This window comes from Brachycentrus maculatus, unplaced genomic scaffold (assembly GCF_059751285.1).
Source record: "Brachycentrus maculatus isolate JH-2025_06_01 unplaced genomic scaffold, ASM5975128v1 h1tg000486l, whole genome shotgun sequence".
In the NCBI taxonomy this organism is placed as follows: Eukaryota; Metazoa; Arthropoda; class Insecta; order Trichoptera; family Brachycentridae; genus Brachycentrus; species Brachycentrus maculatus.
Window position 1 is genome coordinate 130095 of NW_028281233.1, and position 18008 is coordinate 148102.

At 35.4% G+C, this 18008-nt stretch overlaps 1 protein-coding gene across 1 annotated transcript; it reads left to right on the forward strand.

Moving 5' to 3' along the window:
- Positions 1–2226: 2226 nt before the first annotated feature.
- On the forward strand, positions 2227–17938 carry LOC148302044 (calpain-7-like). Its single transcript, XM_088272239.1, has 12 exons — positions 2227–2558; positions 2642–2784; positions 8549–8750; positions 10188–10498; positions 10577–10753; positions 11560–11706; positions 12722–12949; positions 14237–14481; positions 15321–15523; positions 15822–16027; positions 16541–16773; positions 17614–17938. The coding sequence occupies exons 1-12, from the start codon at positions 2363–2365 to the stop codon at positions 17756–17758; spliced, it is 2436 nt and encodes an 811-aa protein (XP_088128365.1). The 5' UTR covers positions 2227–2362; the 3' UTR covers positions 17759–17938.
- Positions 17939–18008: the final 70 nt, after the last annotated feature.

The window sequence follows — 18008 nt, forward strand, 5'->3', positions numbered from 1 at the left end:
TAATGTTCATGTTACAACTGAGAATTTTAAAGCATAGTTTCCATTAATTATACATAATTCTCTGTTTTACAATTTCCAAGAAAATTTTGTACTACTTGAACAAATGAACACCAAATGTTAGACTAAGTCTCGTTCATTGATGTGGTGAATTGTGGTTCAAGTTTCCTTATTCGAGGACCATCAAATATATCTACAGGCTTTTAGTTTTTCCGTGCTAATTCCAGGAAATTTACCTGACAAGTACCCAAAACAATTTCCATCTCAATTTTAAGCTTACACAAATCGCTTCATCAACCCCAGCATAACATGCAAAAGCAGTAGTAATCTTTTTTCTCTCGTAACTAAAGCTTCGTTGATTACATTTTGTTTTTCTTGAATCATGACATCTCTTGAAGACCAATTTCTGATAATCCAGTCAAGTCTACTGTCCCAAAGGCATAACAAATAAGGATATTTTGTATATCTTTGCTGTCCAAGGAGGAAGTTTGCCATTTTTAAATCAACACAAATTGCTCATTGATATTCTTCATATTTGATTTCTTTCAAAACTACTGCAATTTTTTCATATTCCTCCCTCATGGTAGTAGAATGACTAATAGAAATTGAACCATATTTGTTACTATTATGTAAAATAACACATTTTAAACTACATTTTGAACTATCAATAAAAAGGCGCCAATAGTTTGGAGTGTATTCTGTCAAACCCATTTTTGCTAAAAGTCCTTTTATATTACTACAGAATATCAGGTTATTTTCTTTGACGGTAAAATGTAATATTAATACCTGGATAAAGTAGGTTCTTTTCTTTCAATCTGGATGCATGTATTTCAGCAGATTCCTTTGAGAGGTTCAGGTCTCTTATGAGATTGTTCAGTTTTTTTTTTATTGAAACACTGCGGAGTTGTTAAATCTGCTTCAAATTTGGTGCTGGCATCAGATTGGATTCTTTGAACTTCATCAGAAGATGTTTCTGTATCGTCTTCTGGGAGTTCAGAAAGAATGCTGAAGGATGGAATGAGTATTTCTTCTGAATGCTCCACAGGTCTTCTTGCAGAATCTAGATCAGGGTATGTCCATTTGTGTCTGTTATTTCTATTTATAACTTTAATATTAACGAGACAAAAATAGCAGTCGTCATGATGGTTTTGTGGTTCTCTCCAAACCATTGGTGCACCAAACTTAGGCGCTTACTCTTTCCAACTGTCCACTGTCGCAAATGTTCAACACATGTTTTACATAAGAAATGTGGAGCCCAAGATTTATCCTGATCTCCTTAATGAATGCCGAAATAGGCAAGATAAGCTTTTTGCATAAAGTCAGAAATAGTTTTTCTGCTTTCTTTTAAAATGTATTCGCCACATACATAACAAAAAAACATTGGGATAATTTAAGCAGCTACGTCTGCTTGTGGATGTCATTGTTTTAGTTCAGTGTTTTGATACTATACCATAAAACGACAAAAATTTACGCAAAATGATAGCAAAACTTCACTTGCGAAAACTGAATAGTATCAAGACTAACTAATTGTGTAATATACCAAATCGAGTTCTGCCAAGAAACGATGTTGATGTTCCTGACTTTAAAATTAGTAGGGATGAAGCAGGTATGGAAGGGGAGAGTCATAGGCAATTCCCAGAATAAAATAAGTAATTTAAAGCATGGTATTGAGCAGGGTTGGTTAACCTGGTATAAGAAGGTTGATTCAGGTATAATTCCAAGTATATATTTGGCCAGTTAGATTCTAATTTGCGATGGAAAATTCTATTTAGGTCCTTAAAGATATATTTATTCTTTATTTTTGGCTAGTATCAGCTAACATCAATCAACCTGTATCTCAAAAACAAAAGCTGATCTAAAAAATCTGGTTGCGTTTTCGAAATCAGCACATTAAAACATTTGAAATTGGTTGTTGGATTTCCGGCGGCAATTTTTTTTGTTACATTTTCTTGTCCTGTGTAATCCGTTATTTTATTAGCCACAAAAGAAAGAAATACTCCAACACCGCTTATCCTTTCACTACTTAGTCTCCGACTTTATAGCCTTTCCTACTTGTGGATGGATTTACTCTTTATGTTTAAAGTTACTATATATATAATCTAATGTAATTCATGAGTGAAAATTCTAAGCAAAAACACTCGCTACATACAATGATGAGTATACCAAACATTATATACCTATTAGTGTGAGTGCGTTGCTAAAATCATGGACAAAATTTAAACGTCATGCGTCATTTCTATACCTGTCAAAATGACATACAGGTTTATGTTGTGTGTCGTTGTTTATAAATTCGATTTTACCAATTATTTTGTTCCCGAAGTTTATTAGAATTTATTAATTACGCGGGTTGATTAGATTTTGAATTATGGCGTCTTTTCAAGAGGCGGCGAGATTCGCTAATATAGCAGTGGAATTTGATAGAAGTGGAAACATTGCTGCAGCTATAACAAATTACCATTATGCTGCAAATTTACTCGATAGTGCCATCGCTCGTTCTAGTGATTCACCAGATTCTGTCAAAGCTAAATCTCAAGAATATCGCACAAGGGCTGCTCAGTTAGGTACGCTTGTTAATTGTATACCCAAGTTAGTGTTGATGATTATCAAAGTATAAATTTTATTTTTAAATTTGTATATATTTTAGGAATGGAACGACAAGATGAAGATGAAAGAAAACTTCATCGTTGCTATTTTCTGTTTGAGCAAGCTTTGGATGCAGATGACGAAGGGTCAGTTGATACAGCCACTGAATTATATACACAAGCTGTGGAACTAGGCATCACCATTGTAAGTATACAATTTATTTTATTTAATCATCCTTTTTATAATCCAGTACCATCAAATAACTATTTGAAAAAATCCTTTATTTATGGAAGTTGTGGGAAATTCAATGAATGTTGTACCCACCTTGAAATGTTTTACTCCAATCTTTCAAACTTTAAAGCTAAATTGTTCGAAATCTTGTAAACCTAAAAGGGTAATTCTATTCCCAGTCCTTTCCTTTTCCTCTTTTCCTATCACTGTCATCTCCTTTTCTCTTTATCCCATCCTTGTCTCATGTCTCTTCTTATATATAGACTTTTCTTATGCATAGGTGTGAAGAACTGTAATTGGTACTCATGATTTTTTTTTTGTATTCTGTTTTATCATATATTGTAACTGTTGTTTTTCCTTCCAATAAAATAAAATAAAATAAATTATGTCCCGGATACTCTCCTAGACCAGTTCCTGAAGCACAAGACTGATGGTATCTTTGCCTTCATGTGATCAACATGTTGAATGCGTATAAAATAGCGTAAAAATTCGCAAATAAAAAAATAAAAAAACTTTGTTCGAAATCAAATTGTACTGTCTATTTAAACATCATAAATAAGTTTCCTTTGTGTTTTCAAAATACATTAAACTGGCTATAAATCTTTACCCTTTCCTTATGCTGTCAACATGTGGCTGCTTTCCTTATGCTGTCAACATGTCGCTCACTCCTTTCAAGAACGTCATAAATCAAAAATCGTCTATTTTCAGTTGTGCATGTTTTCGGAATGCCCATAAAATGTACTATATCCCAGCAAAAGAGGCATATTTTTAACTTAATATTTACCCGCTACAGGGTAGAAAGTGTTGTTTTTGCATTTTAATGAAAAGGTATTGTTTGATCGTTTTTTTTTAAAACTAGATATTTTTCAAACGGAGAAAAAACCTTCAGGTTTTACCTAAAAAGATCTATTGCACAGTAAAAAGTTAAATAAGTGGCTTGATATTTATTTTTAATACATTTTGTTATTTGTTTAAACTTTAAAAACGATCTCCTGAAAAATCAAGTTTTTTGATTTATGACGTTCTTGAAAGGAGTGAGCGATGTGGCTGCAATATTTGTATAGATACGGGAGCCGTGTTCAACGCACAGAACGTTTTAACGATCAATTTAAACTGTGTGAGTTTGATGCGGTGCTCTATCCGTCACTCCCGGGGTTAGGCTAGAAGAAGTAAAATTATTAATAATAACAGGAAAAGTAGGTTTAATAATAACATGTATTTTTTTAACACTATCGAAATTCTTGGAAATGATTATTAGGTTATTCTGAAAAAGACATTTAAAAAAAATTACCCTGCTTATAAAGTACAAAGTAAATTACATATAAGAAATTTTTACATATCGTAGTCATGCAGGAGAAAGTGACCAAGTGCATTGTTTTACAAAAACGTTATCATTGACTATTTGATATCTTACTAGCTTAATATTGCCCTGAAAAAATCCCAAAGGATTTTAAACCTGGAATTATAATATATTGACTTGGTAAAAATTACTAACTGCTTCTTCTCCGTCTTAATCCTCATTGCTGAGGGTTGTGACCCTTGCAGAAGCAATGACTCTTCTCCAGTTATCTCTTGACTGCGCTGCACGTAGTGCTCCAACCACTGAGGTGCCTGCTGCTGCCTTAATTTGATCGGTCCATCGTGTGGGGGATCTTCCTCTCCCTCTCTTTCCCTCCAGGCTACCGATCACAACTAGGCGTTCCAGGCTATCCTCGTTGCCACGCGCAACGTGTCCAAAGAACTGGAGAATCCGTCGGGTACAGATATTGGCCAGAGACAAGCCATCCAAGCGTAGTTCCTGGCGAATGGACTCATTGGTGCGTCTAGCTGTTCATGGAATTCGGAGCATGCGCCTCCAACACCACATTTCGAAGGCATCAATTTTTCTCCTTTCTGCTGCTTTTATAGTCCATGTTTCAGCAGCATAGAGAAAAATGGAGTGGACCAAGCTCCTGACAAGCTTCATCTTGGTGTTGTTACTCACACCCCGGTCTTTCCAAATTTTGTCTAGCTTAGACATGGCACTTTTGGCGATGGCGATACGACGTCTAATCTCTCCTTCACAAGTTCCTTCATTGCTGATTTGAGATCCAAGGAACTGGAACTCGTTTATTATCTCTAAACCTTCCAGTGAGTTCCCGAGATCACCAAACTTCTTAGATCGATCTATGATCATGATCTTGGTCTTGCTTTGGTTAATCTCTAGTCCCAGTGCCTTGCTCTCAATCTCTACTCGTTTAAGGAGATCTACCATCTCTTTTGGGTCTTTGGCCAGAAGTGTTGTGTCGTCCGCATATCGTATATTGGACAGCTTTACGCCACCAATGGACACTCTTCCATTCCATTCGTAGAGAGCCCTGCGCATGATGTATTCCCCATAGATGTTAAACAGGTCAGGGGAGAGTATGCATCCCTGTCTTACACCTTTCTCAGTGGGGAAGCTTGCAGTGTTTATGCCATTGATTCTTACGATTGCCTTACTTTGGGCATAAAGTCCATGGATGAGTTTTATCAAACGGGATGGGACTCCCATCTCCATGAGTACTTTCCACAGATGTTCCCACTTCACGCAGTCGAAAGCTTTTTTGTAATCGATAAAGCATAAAACTGTTGGCGTCAGGAACTCTCGGCTTTTTTCGATCACTTGGCGGATGTTGAGGATCTGCTCTCTTGTTCCTCTTCCTTTCACAAAACCAGCTTGTTCCTTTGGTATTTGCCATCCAATGTAACTGTGTAATCGTGCTTTTAGAACATATAGCATTATCTTGCTGGTGTGAGAGATAAGTGCTATTGTCCTATAGTTTTCACACTTTTTGGATGAGCCTTTTTTGTGAAGAGGAATGAAAACAGATTCAGCCCATTCCTGAGGCCATGTTCCCGTTCTCCATATGAGGTTGCAGAGATCCAGCACTGTTTTTATGCCCTTATCCCCTAGTTCTTTTAGAAGCTCGGCCTGTATGCAGTCATTGCCGGGGGACTTGTTGCATTTTAGATTTTTCAGTGCATTTCGAATCTCTTCTTCCAAAATGTCGGGTTCCATGGTTTGATTCTCAAAGGAAGGACTTCCTGCTGTTGAGGTCTCGGCATATAGTCCGGAGCAGTAACCTCGCCATCTCTCCAAGACGCTGCCAATGTCCGTCAGAACGCTTCCATTTTGGTCCTCTATTGCCCATGTCTGAGGTTTGAAAGCACGGGTTAAAAGTTTAACCTTTTGGAAAAGATCCTTTGTAGTGACGCTATTCGCTTTATCTTCTATCTCAGCACAGATATCCGAAATTTGTTTATTTTTGTCTCGTCGGCAATGTCTTTGTATATCTTTATTGAGCCTAGAGTATTCTTATTTCGCTTCTGCAGATGAGGTTCCTTTTACTCTCATCGCTTTTCGCTTTGATATCATATCCCATGTGGGGTCTGATATCCAAGATTTCCTCTTTTCATTTCTCGGCTCCTGATATTTCATTGCTGTCTTGACAATTTTCTCTTTGAGACTGTTCCAACGCTGTTCGACATTTTCTGAGGAGTTTACGTTGAAATCAGCGTCTTGTTTCCTGATATCTGTGCCAAAACATTTAATTGCTGGCTCATTGAGGTTTAAAGTTTTAAACTTATCCCTTTTTATAATTTTGAACTTGGCTCTGATTTGTGCATTCAGCAGATTATGATCAGAGCCGCAATCTGCACCAGGATAAGTTTTAACATTACTTACCGATGACCTCCAGCGGCTATTTATCATGATGTAATCAATCTGGTTGCGACATCTATCACCCGGTGATATCCATGTGTATAGGCGTCTGATGTGCTGTTTAAACCAAGTATTCATGATTGTCATTTTTTCTTCAATAGCAAATTGGATCAAACGTTCACCTCTATCATTTTGGGTGCCAATTCCATAATGGCCAACTGCACCTTCGAGGTAACTGTTTGATCCAACTTTTGCATTGAGATCACCAATAACCATTGTTATTTCTTTATTGGGTATTTGAGCCAGCGTTTCTTTGAGAGCAGAATAGAAAAGATCAATAACTTCATCTGGAGCATCGGCAGTCGGTGCATACACTTGTACAATATTCATTTTGCAGGGTTGAGTATTCAGTTTGATGTGGATCATTCTGTCATTAATGGGGTTATATCCAATGACAGACTTACTTAACTGAGATGTTAAAATTACCGCTACCCCACTAAATGTTGCATTTGCATTGCCTGAGAAGTATATTGTATTACCGTTTGCTGTTGTTAAGTGTCCATTTTCGGTCCAATGTGTTTCTGAGACTCCTAATATGTGTATGTTATGGTTGGTCATTTCTTTTTCTAGAATATCCGTCTTTCCTGGCAGGCGTAATCCTCTGACATTCCAGGTGCCAACTCTGTGTGTATTACGCACGGATATTCTTGTATTGGAATTAGCTTCACCAGTCGCACATTTCCCACATGGTGCCTGGTGCGTCACACCGATGTGCCCGGTCACCGATTTCCCACCTTGGGGCCCGGACCCCCAGAGGCGCCGGGTGTCAACCGGATCGCTCGACGGCCTTCCTATTTGTTTGCTTGCTTTCATTGGGTTGTCTTGGGAAAGTAGTGCAGTGGTTTCCCGTTGCCTTCTGCACCGCAGTACTCCAGTCGTTGAGGCTGTTGCAGCTGCGCCTGGAGTAATCTGTTGGGCAACCGTTCTGGCATCCATTGCCTCCGCTCGCTTCCAGTTCTGATGGGTACTGCTGCCCTCCATCAGTGCAGTAGCCCAGCTAACTCGGGCTGTGGATGCCGGCTGTCCAGTTTCCTGGCAGCCACCATCCTTAGGTACACGGCCTGCACCGGGACCATCCAGGGAGCTCTTCGCCAGTTCAGTACTGATGTGAGCCCTCCAGACCCCCGTCTCCCGTCTGTTCACCTACCCAGGCTTCCAAAGGGGTTGGTTACCGCAATCTCTTCCTGGGTTGCTAGGTTTAACAGGGTTCACCACGGGTAGGTGGGAGTGGAGTTGATGCAGAGAGGCTAGTATGTACACAACTTGTATAGTTACATTGTATTGCGCATCTGCATCCACGAACCCCATTGCATTGATGTTTATTTTACTAACTGCATTGATGTTTATTTTCTTGCCAAGCAAAAGTGACTTAAATGGAACTCCTGAACACTTTACGTTTTGGTAGTTGGTCACTTTCTCCTGTATGACTACGATATTTACTACAGTGTTTTTAAAGTCATATTGTTTGTAAAATAAATAAAGGTAAAGCAGTGCAGTTCAGCCGCTCCACTCTATCATATTTTGGCTCCATATATTCTCGTACAAGGTAAAATAATTATATGTACAAGAGATAAGTTATTACATATAGATTATAATAGGAAAGTGCATTTCAACTGCTTTAAACTCACATTCTTTGGTTCCGGGTAAATATACATGCTAATACAATACAACTAAATATGTCCGCCTCCGTGGTGTAATGGTTAGCGTGTTTAGCTACCGTGCTGGAGGTCCCGGGTTCGATTCCCAGGGGGGGTGAAAATAAATATTAGTGATTTTACACTGTAATATTTATTTTATATTACCCTGGGCTGGTTCCTGAAGCGCAAGAGTGATCACCTTGCCTTCATGTAAGTAATTATCGAGATAACACTTCGTCAATTCGATGCAGTGCCCTATGCACCATTGGGTGCGGATAAGGATTATAAGTAAGTAAGTAAAATATAGGGAGCGAAAAATGACACTACAACAGTAAAACGATTGCTCATTTTTAAACAGAAATGTGAAGATCAAGAGAAACGGAGTAAGTTGAATACAGTATTGAACGATGCCTTGGAAAGGGCGGAGCGTTTAAAAGGTCTGCCTCCTCACGGCAAGGACAGTCCCCCTTCTGAGCGTGCCCTACCTGACTTGAGGAAGGTTTCCGTCCGGCCCGGACCGTCCGCTCCCATGCCCACAGTGCCTGTCAGATCTACAGCGCGTAAGTAAATAAAGCCATCTATAAGTTTTGTCCGCTTCCGTAGTGTCAGCACGCTCGGCTACCGTTCTGGAGGTTCTGGGTTCGATTCCCAGGGGGGGTCAAATGAATATAAGTGATTTTTTCACTCTAATATTTATTCAATATTACCCTGGGCTGGTACCTGAAGCGGAGGGCTGATCACCTTTCCTTTGTGTGTTAACGATCAAGATAACACTGTGTTTGTATAATGCAGTGCCCTATGCACCATTGGGGTGCGGATAAGGGTTTGAACTGAAATAAGTTTTGTACTGACATTTCTTGGTGGAACTGCATTTTATATGATAAAATAACGAGTATGTAATTTTTCCACATTTTTTTATTTGACCAGCAACCAGGTTTCGTCTTAACCGACATCATCAGACTGGTGTGAGGCTATTTCGTTTCCAGATTTAACCATATATTATTTAAATTCACATACAAAATCCATTTCTAACATGAAATTATATCAAATCACGCCTAAAACCTTTACCATAACTTACATGTAATTATTATTATTATAACTCATTCAATTTAAACTTATTTTGTCAGAAAAATCATATAAAATCATGGTTTTCAAGGCATTGTTGTGTATATAACATAGAATTTTGTCTAGCCTCACACCAGTCTCATGATGTCGGTTACGATGAAACTCGGTTGCTGGTCAAATAAAATTCATGTGGAAAAAATTACATATTTGTAATTTTATTATATAAAGCCAGCTAATTTCACAACATTTTAGGTGTGTCCAAATCCTTGTTTACAAATCTAGGTTTCTCCACTTAGGAGTTATTTTTACATTTTGACATTTCAACAAACATGAAGAAGAATACGTCTGGGTATTTACAGGGTTACAAACATGAAGCGTCATGAGGTTTATGATATTTGTATGAGTTCCAAAAATTTAAGTAATGTTGTTGTCAATCATGGGTAGAATCAATGTTACACATGTGTAAAGTGATCACTTAACCAGCCTATGACAGGTCATAAGCCCCGTAAATACCCAGACTTCCATATTCTTCTTCATCTTTTTTGAGATGTCAAAATATAAAAATATTTTTTTTTCTGTCTTATCTTTGCACTAAAAAAAAATATTGTTCGCGAAGTTAATGGCATCCCGACGTCACTTCTCTAGCGAGTAGCACGGAATACTGAGGCCAGATTCCATGAGTGTGTTTAACGTGGCGGTCTACATTATGACGAATTTGTTTTTTTGAAATTAAATCCGCACATCTCTTTTTTAAAATAGTATGGAAATAAATGTTTATCCTTTGCTGTTTATTTTTTATTAAAAATTTTAATCCGAATTTTGCCACCGGACACCTGATATTAGGGTAAGGGTTGATGAAAAAACCGCCTCAACAATGTGTTAACATAATATTGTTTTATAGAGTTTATAATATTTTTTTTTGTATTCTCCAGCAAAAACCCTTCACAGAGGTCATAGTGCACATTTAAAAGTATCTTCGGGGCAAGCAATGTACACGGAAGAAGAGAAGCTTGTGCTTACAAAAACTTCTCAAATCAATAATAACCAATTTGTGCCTTTCATGGAAATAGACTTGACTGAAAACTTTCGGTTTGCATTCACGTTTACCGATAAAGATGGCTTATTAAGTCTGTCTAGTAAGCAGAAACAGAATTTTAAGGATTGGGCCCGTCCTGACGAAATTTCCTCCGAACCGAAGATGATTTTCGGTTCTCATGTTGATTGCTATAGTATCAAGCAAACTGTAAGTTGTTCAATAAATTTGCAAATATACAATTTACGATCCAACTGGTTATTTTTTATAAATCCATATGTTTTGCAGGTAATTTCTGATTGCTCCTTCGTTGCTTCACTTGCAGTGGCCTCATTATATGAGAAAAGGTTTAACAAGCGCCTGATTACATCAATTATTTACCCTAAGAAAAGAAATGGTGAACCTGTTATAAATCCATTTGGAAAGTATATGGTAAAACTGCATCTCAATGGTGTTCCAAGAAAGGTATAAAAAATATATTTTTCTCCTGTTTATATGTTGTTTCCTATGTTTGTTATACTATTTTTATTTCTACATAACATTAGTAGTTTTACTGTAAAATATGTCAGTTTACATTTGGTACATCTCTTAAAGACAAGCCCAAAACAAATATGAAACTGGCTTTGCGGGTTCGATTCCCGCCAATTGTAAAATAAATTTATTTTCAATGGGTCTGGGTGTTTGTGATGTATTTTTCACATTTACCTTCCATATCCTTACTATCCTACCTGCAGACAAGCTTCTAAAAATGGAGGCTTTGCGGGTTATTCCTTTTTAAAAAAATATATTATTACAAGGGGCTTATTTTATGTTACTAAAAATATCAAAATATTTTATTTTAAGAGTTATGTATATAATTTTTATTAAAACACATATTTACAAGTAGTCATTTATAAGGGTTTGAAACATATTACAATAAGAGTTGATCTTCCCGCCTCTGTGTTTGATTTCAAAATAATCAGGATGATATTTTTTAAATCAATTTTTAATATGCACTACATTTTTCAACAATGTTTTTTAGATTATGCATAAAAATCAATCTCATAGTATATAAAAATTAAAGATTTTTTCAGATAAGCGTTTTTTTAGAAAGTTAATATTTTTATTTTTAATATTAAGCATAAAATTAAAAAAGCTCTCTTTTATACTTTTGTGAAAGAAGTGTTATCACGATTTTGGAGCCTTACATATTATGTATTTAGCTACTTGAACACATTTCTAATAATACCACTGGCTTTGAGCTAATATTTAGTATAATATTGTTATTTCAGATTATCATAGATGATTTACTTCCCGTGAACAAATACAACCAACTGCTGTGTTCATACTCAAATAATAAACATGAATTTTGGGTTTCTCTTTTGGAAAAGGCTTACATGAAAGTTATGGGTGGTTACGATTTCCCAGGATCAAACAGTGTTAGTATTTTTTATAAATAATCTTTTTTTTTAATATTGCCATTCATTACTACCATTAGTAAAAAATATCAACTTTTTCTTTGCCAAAATGCATTTTGATTAATCAACAAATTATGAGAGGTTGATTTTTTATCTTATTTTTACGTTGGAACAGGTAAATAATTTTATTTTATATTTTCAGTATAAACATGTTTACTTTGGGTAGGTCATATTTTTTCAAAGAAGTTATTTGTTATTTTTTTTTTTTGCCACAATGGTCTTAAAATTCTTGTTATAATTATGTTTAATTACAGTAGAAATGTGGCACCATCACATGTTACAAAGTGTCGAATATAATGCGTAACTCACATTATGTTTGGGTCAATATGGTAATTTAATATAAGTTACATTTAACATTTTTCAAATGCATCCGCACCCAAGCTGCTTACGGCACTGCATCAGATTGACACAGCGTTACCTTGACCATTAATTACAAGATGGTCAGATAATCAGTCCCGCGCTTGGAGAACCAATCCAGGGTGATATTCAATATTTATAATGAGTGAAAAAATAGTTTATTTATTTTTACCCCCCTAGGAATTAAACCCGAGACCTCCAGCATGGTAGCCAAATGTGCTAACCACTACACTATGGAGGCAGACAAATGCATTAATCAACATTGATTAATATGTTCTTATTTTAAATATATTCTTATTTTTAAACTCCTTACCCAGAAAAAAAAATCCTTTAACCACCCTCATTAATTCCTCTCCTTTCTGCAAAATCTATTTTTTTATACCATACCCTTTTTTTAAATCTCTGAATGCTTTTTAATAGTTATTATAACATAAATGTGGAATTGTTTAATTGGCTTTATTTTTTTTTTAAATGTAATTATTTTTGTTAATGTAATGTAATGTTTATTATTGTTAATGTAACTATTGTTTATAATATACTTTTTTTTTAAATTTAAAGCTGTAAATTTAAATTCCCGAACAAATAAAATAAAAAAATAAAAATGTTAAGATTATTTCAGAATATTGACCTTCACGCATTGACTGGTTGGATACCAGAAAGAAGTGCTATCAGAGAAGGCGCTACAGGTTTTGATTCCATCGCTTTGTTTGAAACACTACGAGTGAATTTAGATCAAGGAACATTACTGGCCACTGTAGCTACGGGAGAACTTTCTCCGGCCGACGAAGAACGGACTGGTCTAGTACCTACTCATGCATATGCCGTCCTGGACACCAGAGTTGTCAATGTAAGTCACTCATCGCTGACTTTTAATTTGTAAATCTGAATCACGCATTAATTCTTCTTCTTCACACCCTTATCCGCACCCCAGTGGTGCATAGGGCACTGCATATTAACGCAGTGTTATCTTGATCGTTAACACCTGAAGGAAAAGTGATCAGCCCTCCGCTTGTGGTACCAGTCCAGGGTGATATTGAATAAATATTAGAGTGAAAAAAATCACTTATATTCATTTGACCCCCCCCTGGGAATCGAACCCGGGACCTCCAGAATGGTAGCCGAGCGTTCTGACCATTACACTATGGAGGCGGACATTAATTGGTTCTTTACTTCTTGGCATAACTTTATTGATCACATCTTGGAAAATTTGTATGTAGAAAAGCCACAATTATCTCTTTGGAGGACCAGCGCTAGATCTACATAAATTGGCTCCTGATACAAAAAGTGTTTATGGTACCTTTTCCATAATTACAATTCGTCTAGCAATGAGAGCAAAAGATAAAATGTTAAGACAATGAATATAGCATTTGCAAACCACACGTACATATGTTTGCAGTGTTATAAATGGACCCTACAATTGTAAAGCTGGTCGAAAAAAAGAGTGTCAGCAGGGGAGTGGGAATAATTTTGACCACAAATCCTATCGATGACAACAACAATGACCTTAAAAATGGTTGCGAAATTTTGCTATCATAAAACTTTATTTCTAAAAATAATATAATGTGTAAAATAAATTATTAAGACAAATATAATAAAATTAAAATAATGGAATATGTAGTGAGAATTGAGGTGGCTGAAGGTGGACCTAGGAAGAAGTAGTTGGACTGTGAAGAAGAAGATTACAGCAGGACAGGGAAGAGTTAAATCTGGATAAGGACGACCAGGAACAAAAGCCATATTCCACCCCAAGATTTAGTATTGCGGAGAAAAAAAACAGTGGCCTTAAGTTGAATAGAGTTGCCTGGTACCTTAGGACTACAGTGGAACCCTCTCATAACGATCATAATTGGTTCCAGAATCTTACTCGTTGAGCAAAACAAAATTGTTTTGACTGGCGCGGAAGTCCCGGCTCACAAGTGAATGTCGTGAAAAAAGGACTTGCCCTTTCTCTGTAACTCGTTATGTGAAATGTCAACTCATTAAAGGAGCAACTTTTGTTATGCGAATTACTCGTTATAAAAGATTATCGTTTTGAGAGGTTCCACTGTATTTGATCTATTTATGTACGCGATTAAAAAAAATATTGTATCACACAATATTCAACTTTGCTAAATATTAGTTTTTTTCCTTTTAGGGTGTAAAACTAATAAAGCTGAAGAATCCGTGGTCACATCTCCGTTGGAGAGGGAATTATTCCGAGCTGGACTCCGTTCACTGGACTCCTCACTTGAAGGAAGCACTTAACTTTGATCCTGATACGGCTGCTGTTTTTGACAATGGTGTCTTCTGGATAGACTACGAAAGCATCTTGCACTTCTTTGACGTATTTTACATAAATTGGAGCTTAGAACTTTTTAAATATACATATTGTTTGCATCAGTAAGTAGAATTATATTTCTTACCTTGGTTTGTTTATAACCAAACACTATTGGGAAATTTAAGTTTTTACATTTTGGCGAGAAAATTTGTCAGTGCAGGAAATCATCACCAAACAACTCGAAACAGGACTACCCGAACACTGCTCGGGTTAGTCAATAAAAACAAATACATAAATATATTTGGCTCGGGCAAATCTATACCGCCAAGTTGGAATACGATTTGCCCGAGCAGCACTCGGACTCGTCAATGCAACACAAACTCCTTGCCCGAGTCACGTGAGGGATAAACTGGCAATTGATTTAGGCAATATTGAAAGAATGATGAAGATCACGTTTCTTTTTAATTTGGAGTTAGTAATCCATGCTTTGGCAATCATACATACTTTTAAGAAAGCTGTTATTTTTTGGAATTATAATTTTTTTTTCTCATTAATCATTATTTTATTACATTGCCAAGCAATGAAGCGAAACAATTCTGAAACTTTCTCAAGTTTGAACTTTTATGAACTAAATAGCAAATTCCTATTCAAAGTTTAATCTGTCATATTATGGGGATTTTAGAGTCAAAAATAAATGAAGAATCACAATTTTACAAGATGGTGGGGACTTTAGTGAATATCTCAAAAACTCCTTCAACATTATTCACGTACAGTTCTATTTTTTTTAAACTATGTAATATCCTCATACGAAATATCCTTATAATATTTATTACAGGTTTATAAAATAATATTATCAATAATCTTGGAACTTTTCCTTTTAACTTACAGCTAATGAAAAATGTCCACTCTATTGTAGAGTTTAAAAATGCTTCATTTGACATTGTGTATGGTACTTTAACAGGTTATGGCACGCAATGTCGGGTCCAATTCGAGATGGGTACAATATTGGCGATAATCCTCAGTTCAGCCTTGAAGTCCAGGGCCGCGGTGATGTCTGGATCTTGTTGACGAGGCACATCACGGATATCGATGATTTCAGAGAAAACAAGGAATACATTACAGTTCTTGTTTATAAAAATGAAGGACGAAGAGTTTACTATCCTCGTCAGTATTTTTATTATTATTTTTTATTCAGTTATTTAATCAAATCATTAATTTTGTTTTTAAACCAGCAATTTCAAGTAAATCGGATATTGAATTTAACAATTTTTATTGTTAAATAATGAATAGAGACTAAGTCATATTAACTATACATTATAAAAAATATAAAGATATTTAATTTTTAATGTGCTTTTATAAATTTGTTTGATTCCTAATCTCATACAATATGAGTTAATTTCACAATATTAATTAAAGTTATATTGTAATTTTGTCTTGTATGTATAAGTATGTTGTTTTCCAGAGGATCCTCCACCATATATTGACGGGGTAAGGATCAACAGTCCCCACTACTTGTGTAAACTCAAGATTGGTGCCGAAAGTAGTAATCGGTATACTCTTGTTGTGTCTCAGTATGAGAAGATGAGAACTATTTATTACACGCTCCGAGCATATGGTACATGTCCATTCATATTGAGGAAACTTGCTTCTTTTCCTGTTTCCAAAAAGGTATTTTATATGATTTATAAAGATAATATAACATTTTTTTACCTTTTCATTTGGTAAATAAAGCATGAAATATTTGACTTATTGTTATGTTATATTGTAGATATGAGAGTATCATTCAAAATTCAAGAATTCTCCAGTGAAGGAGTTTTTTTAAATATGTATTTACAATAACAAATTTAACAGTCAAAAGATATTTAGAGACAGTTTCAAAATGCATTTGTTATTACGGAATGTAGCTAATAATCGTCATTTTTCAATTCCGTAACTTACCGTAGATGTGCATTTTTTAGGAGTTCTGTAATGTGCATCTATAATTGTTAATTTTTTAGTAATTAAAAAATTCTCCTATTCCTACTTACCATTTCTCCACCACTTTCTTTCCTATATAATTGAACATCTTACATCCTGAGCTACTTTGTCATCTGTATCACTTAAAATATATTCCTCTCCAAGATCTAAAGAATGTAGCTGAGAGCTGCCAAGGATTAGAATTTATCCTTTCGATATTTTTAGATAATTGGAGAATGGAAAGGTAGTACAGCGGGGGGGTGTGCCAATAACCCAGAGACGTACCAAAACAACCCCCATTACTTGATTACGCTGGGAGATTGTGCTACGGCTAATCACTTGGTGTTGGAGTTGAAGGGACCCAAGGAGTATCAGATGGGAATTAATGTCACCGTACACTCACTGGAAGACCCTTTGGTGACGGCTCCATTCATCACAAAATCTTCAGGACTATACAGGTAATAAAAACAAAGCGGTAAATTATTTCCCTTTTATGAGTCGTTGCTGTTATCTTGAAACCTTCAAATAACAACCTTATTGTGATTCAAACAAATACAGTGGGACCTCTTATAACGAGCAAAATTCGTTCCAGCATCTTACTCGTTAAGCGAAACACTTCTTAAGCAAAACGTTTTTTCCCATACAAATCAATGTAAAATACGATAATGCGTTCCATGCTGAAAGAACACTAAATTTTTAACTTCTAACTGTTACTTATCCATGTAATCGGTGGGGTTGCCATTGTCACAAAAATGATTTTGACTATTCAATAATTTACATATGTCAAAAGTTAGCTTCATTTTTAACCATTCTACAGATAAGTTTATTACGCGCTAGGTATTTATATTAAAAAATACTTTGCCCTGAGTCCATTGAACATATTATAATATAGAAGAGTATTGTTTGAAAGTATTTAAATACTTTTCTTCTACACTGTGATGATTTCTATGGATTACCATTGATTTTTTTTTCCACATCTACTTAAGATTTTTGATTTCCAAGAAAAAAATATACAAATGTGATCTTTGGAGATTGCCGTTTGTTACTCAATTCAACCTAAAAAAAATGTTTAAGAGTACTCTGTTGGAAGCTGTTTATTTTTTCAAGATTATCTTGTCTGTTATGTATATTTGTTCTGGAACCTATTTCAGGTTTTTTTGATAGCCATATTTTTTTTAAATCTAGCGAGTAAATTTTCTATTTCTTGTTTTATTTCATATAGGTTATTCAGATTCATGTTTAAAGTAAAAAAAAATACATAATAGCAAATTATTTATCAGGCTGTTTTTATTTTGCAGATCTGGTTTTGTCATACTAGAGCTTCCAGATCTTCCATCAGGGAAATATAAAGTGATGCTTTCCACATATTATCCCAATCAGGAAGGAGCATTCATTCTAAATGTTAAATCAACTGCTGATATCAAAATAGCATTAATTAGCTAAATTGCCTCGTATTCTGCTACACTATTTGATCTGCTGAAATTGCCGCCATTTTGTTATAAACCAATGCAAAATACATATATGCATTACTTTTAAGTATTTAAGAATTTTATATCAAATATTTTATAAATGATTGTTATATTATTAAATAATTTATCTGACACATTAAATGAGTTGATTATTTATTTATTATTAACATTGCATTATCGAAAAACCAACCAAAAAAGTACATGCTATGGAGATCTCTTTCTGT

Excerpts from the sequence above, each read along its gene's own strand:
- LOC148302044 (XM_088272239.1), top strand. The coding sequence starts at position 2,363 with ATGGCGTCTTTTCAAGAGGCGGCGAGATTCGCTAATATAGCAGTGGAA. Across the intron at positions 2,785-8,548 it reads TGGAACTAGGCATCACCATT|AAATGTGAAGATCAAGAGAA; the intron begins GTAAGTATACAA and ends ATTTTTAAACAG. Across the intron at positions 10,754-11,559 it reads TCAATGGTGTTCCAAGAAAG|ATTATCATAGATGATTTACT; the intron begins GTATAAAAAATA and ends TTGTTATTTCAG.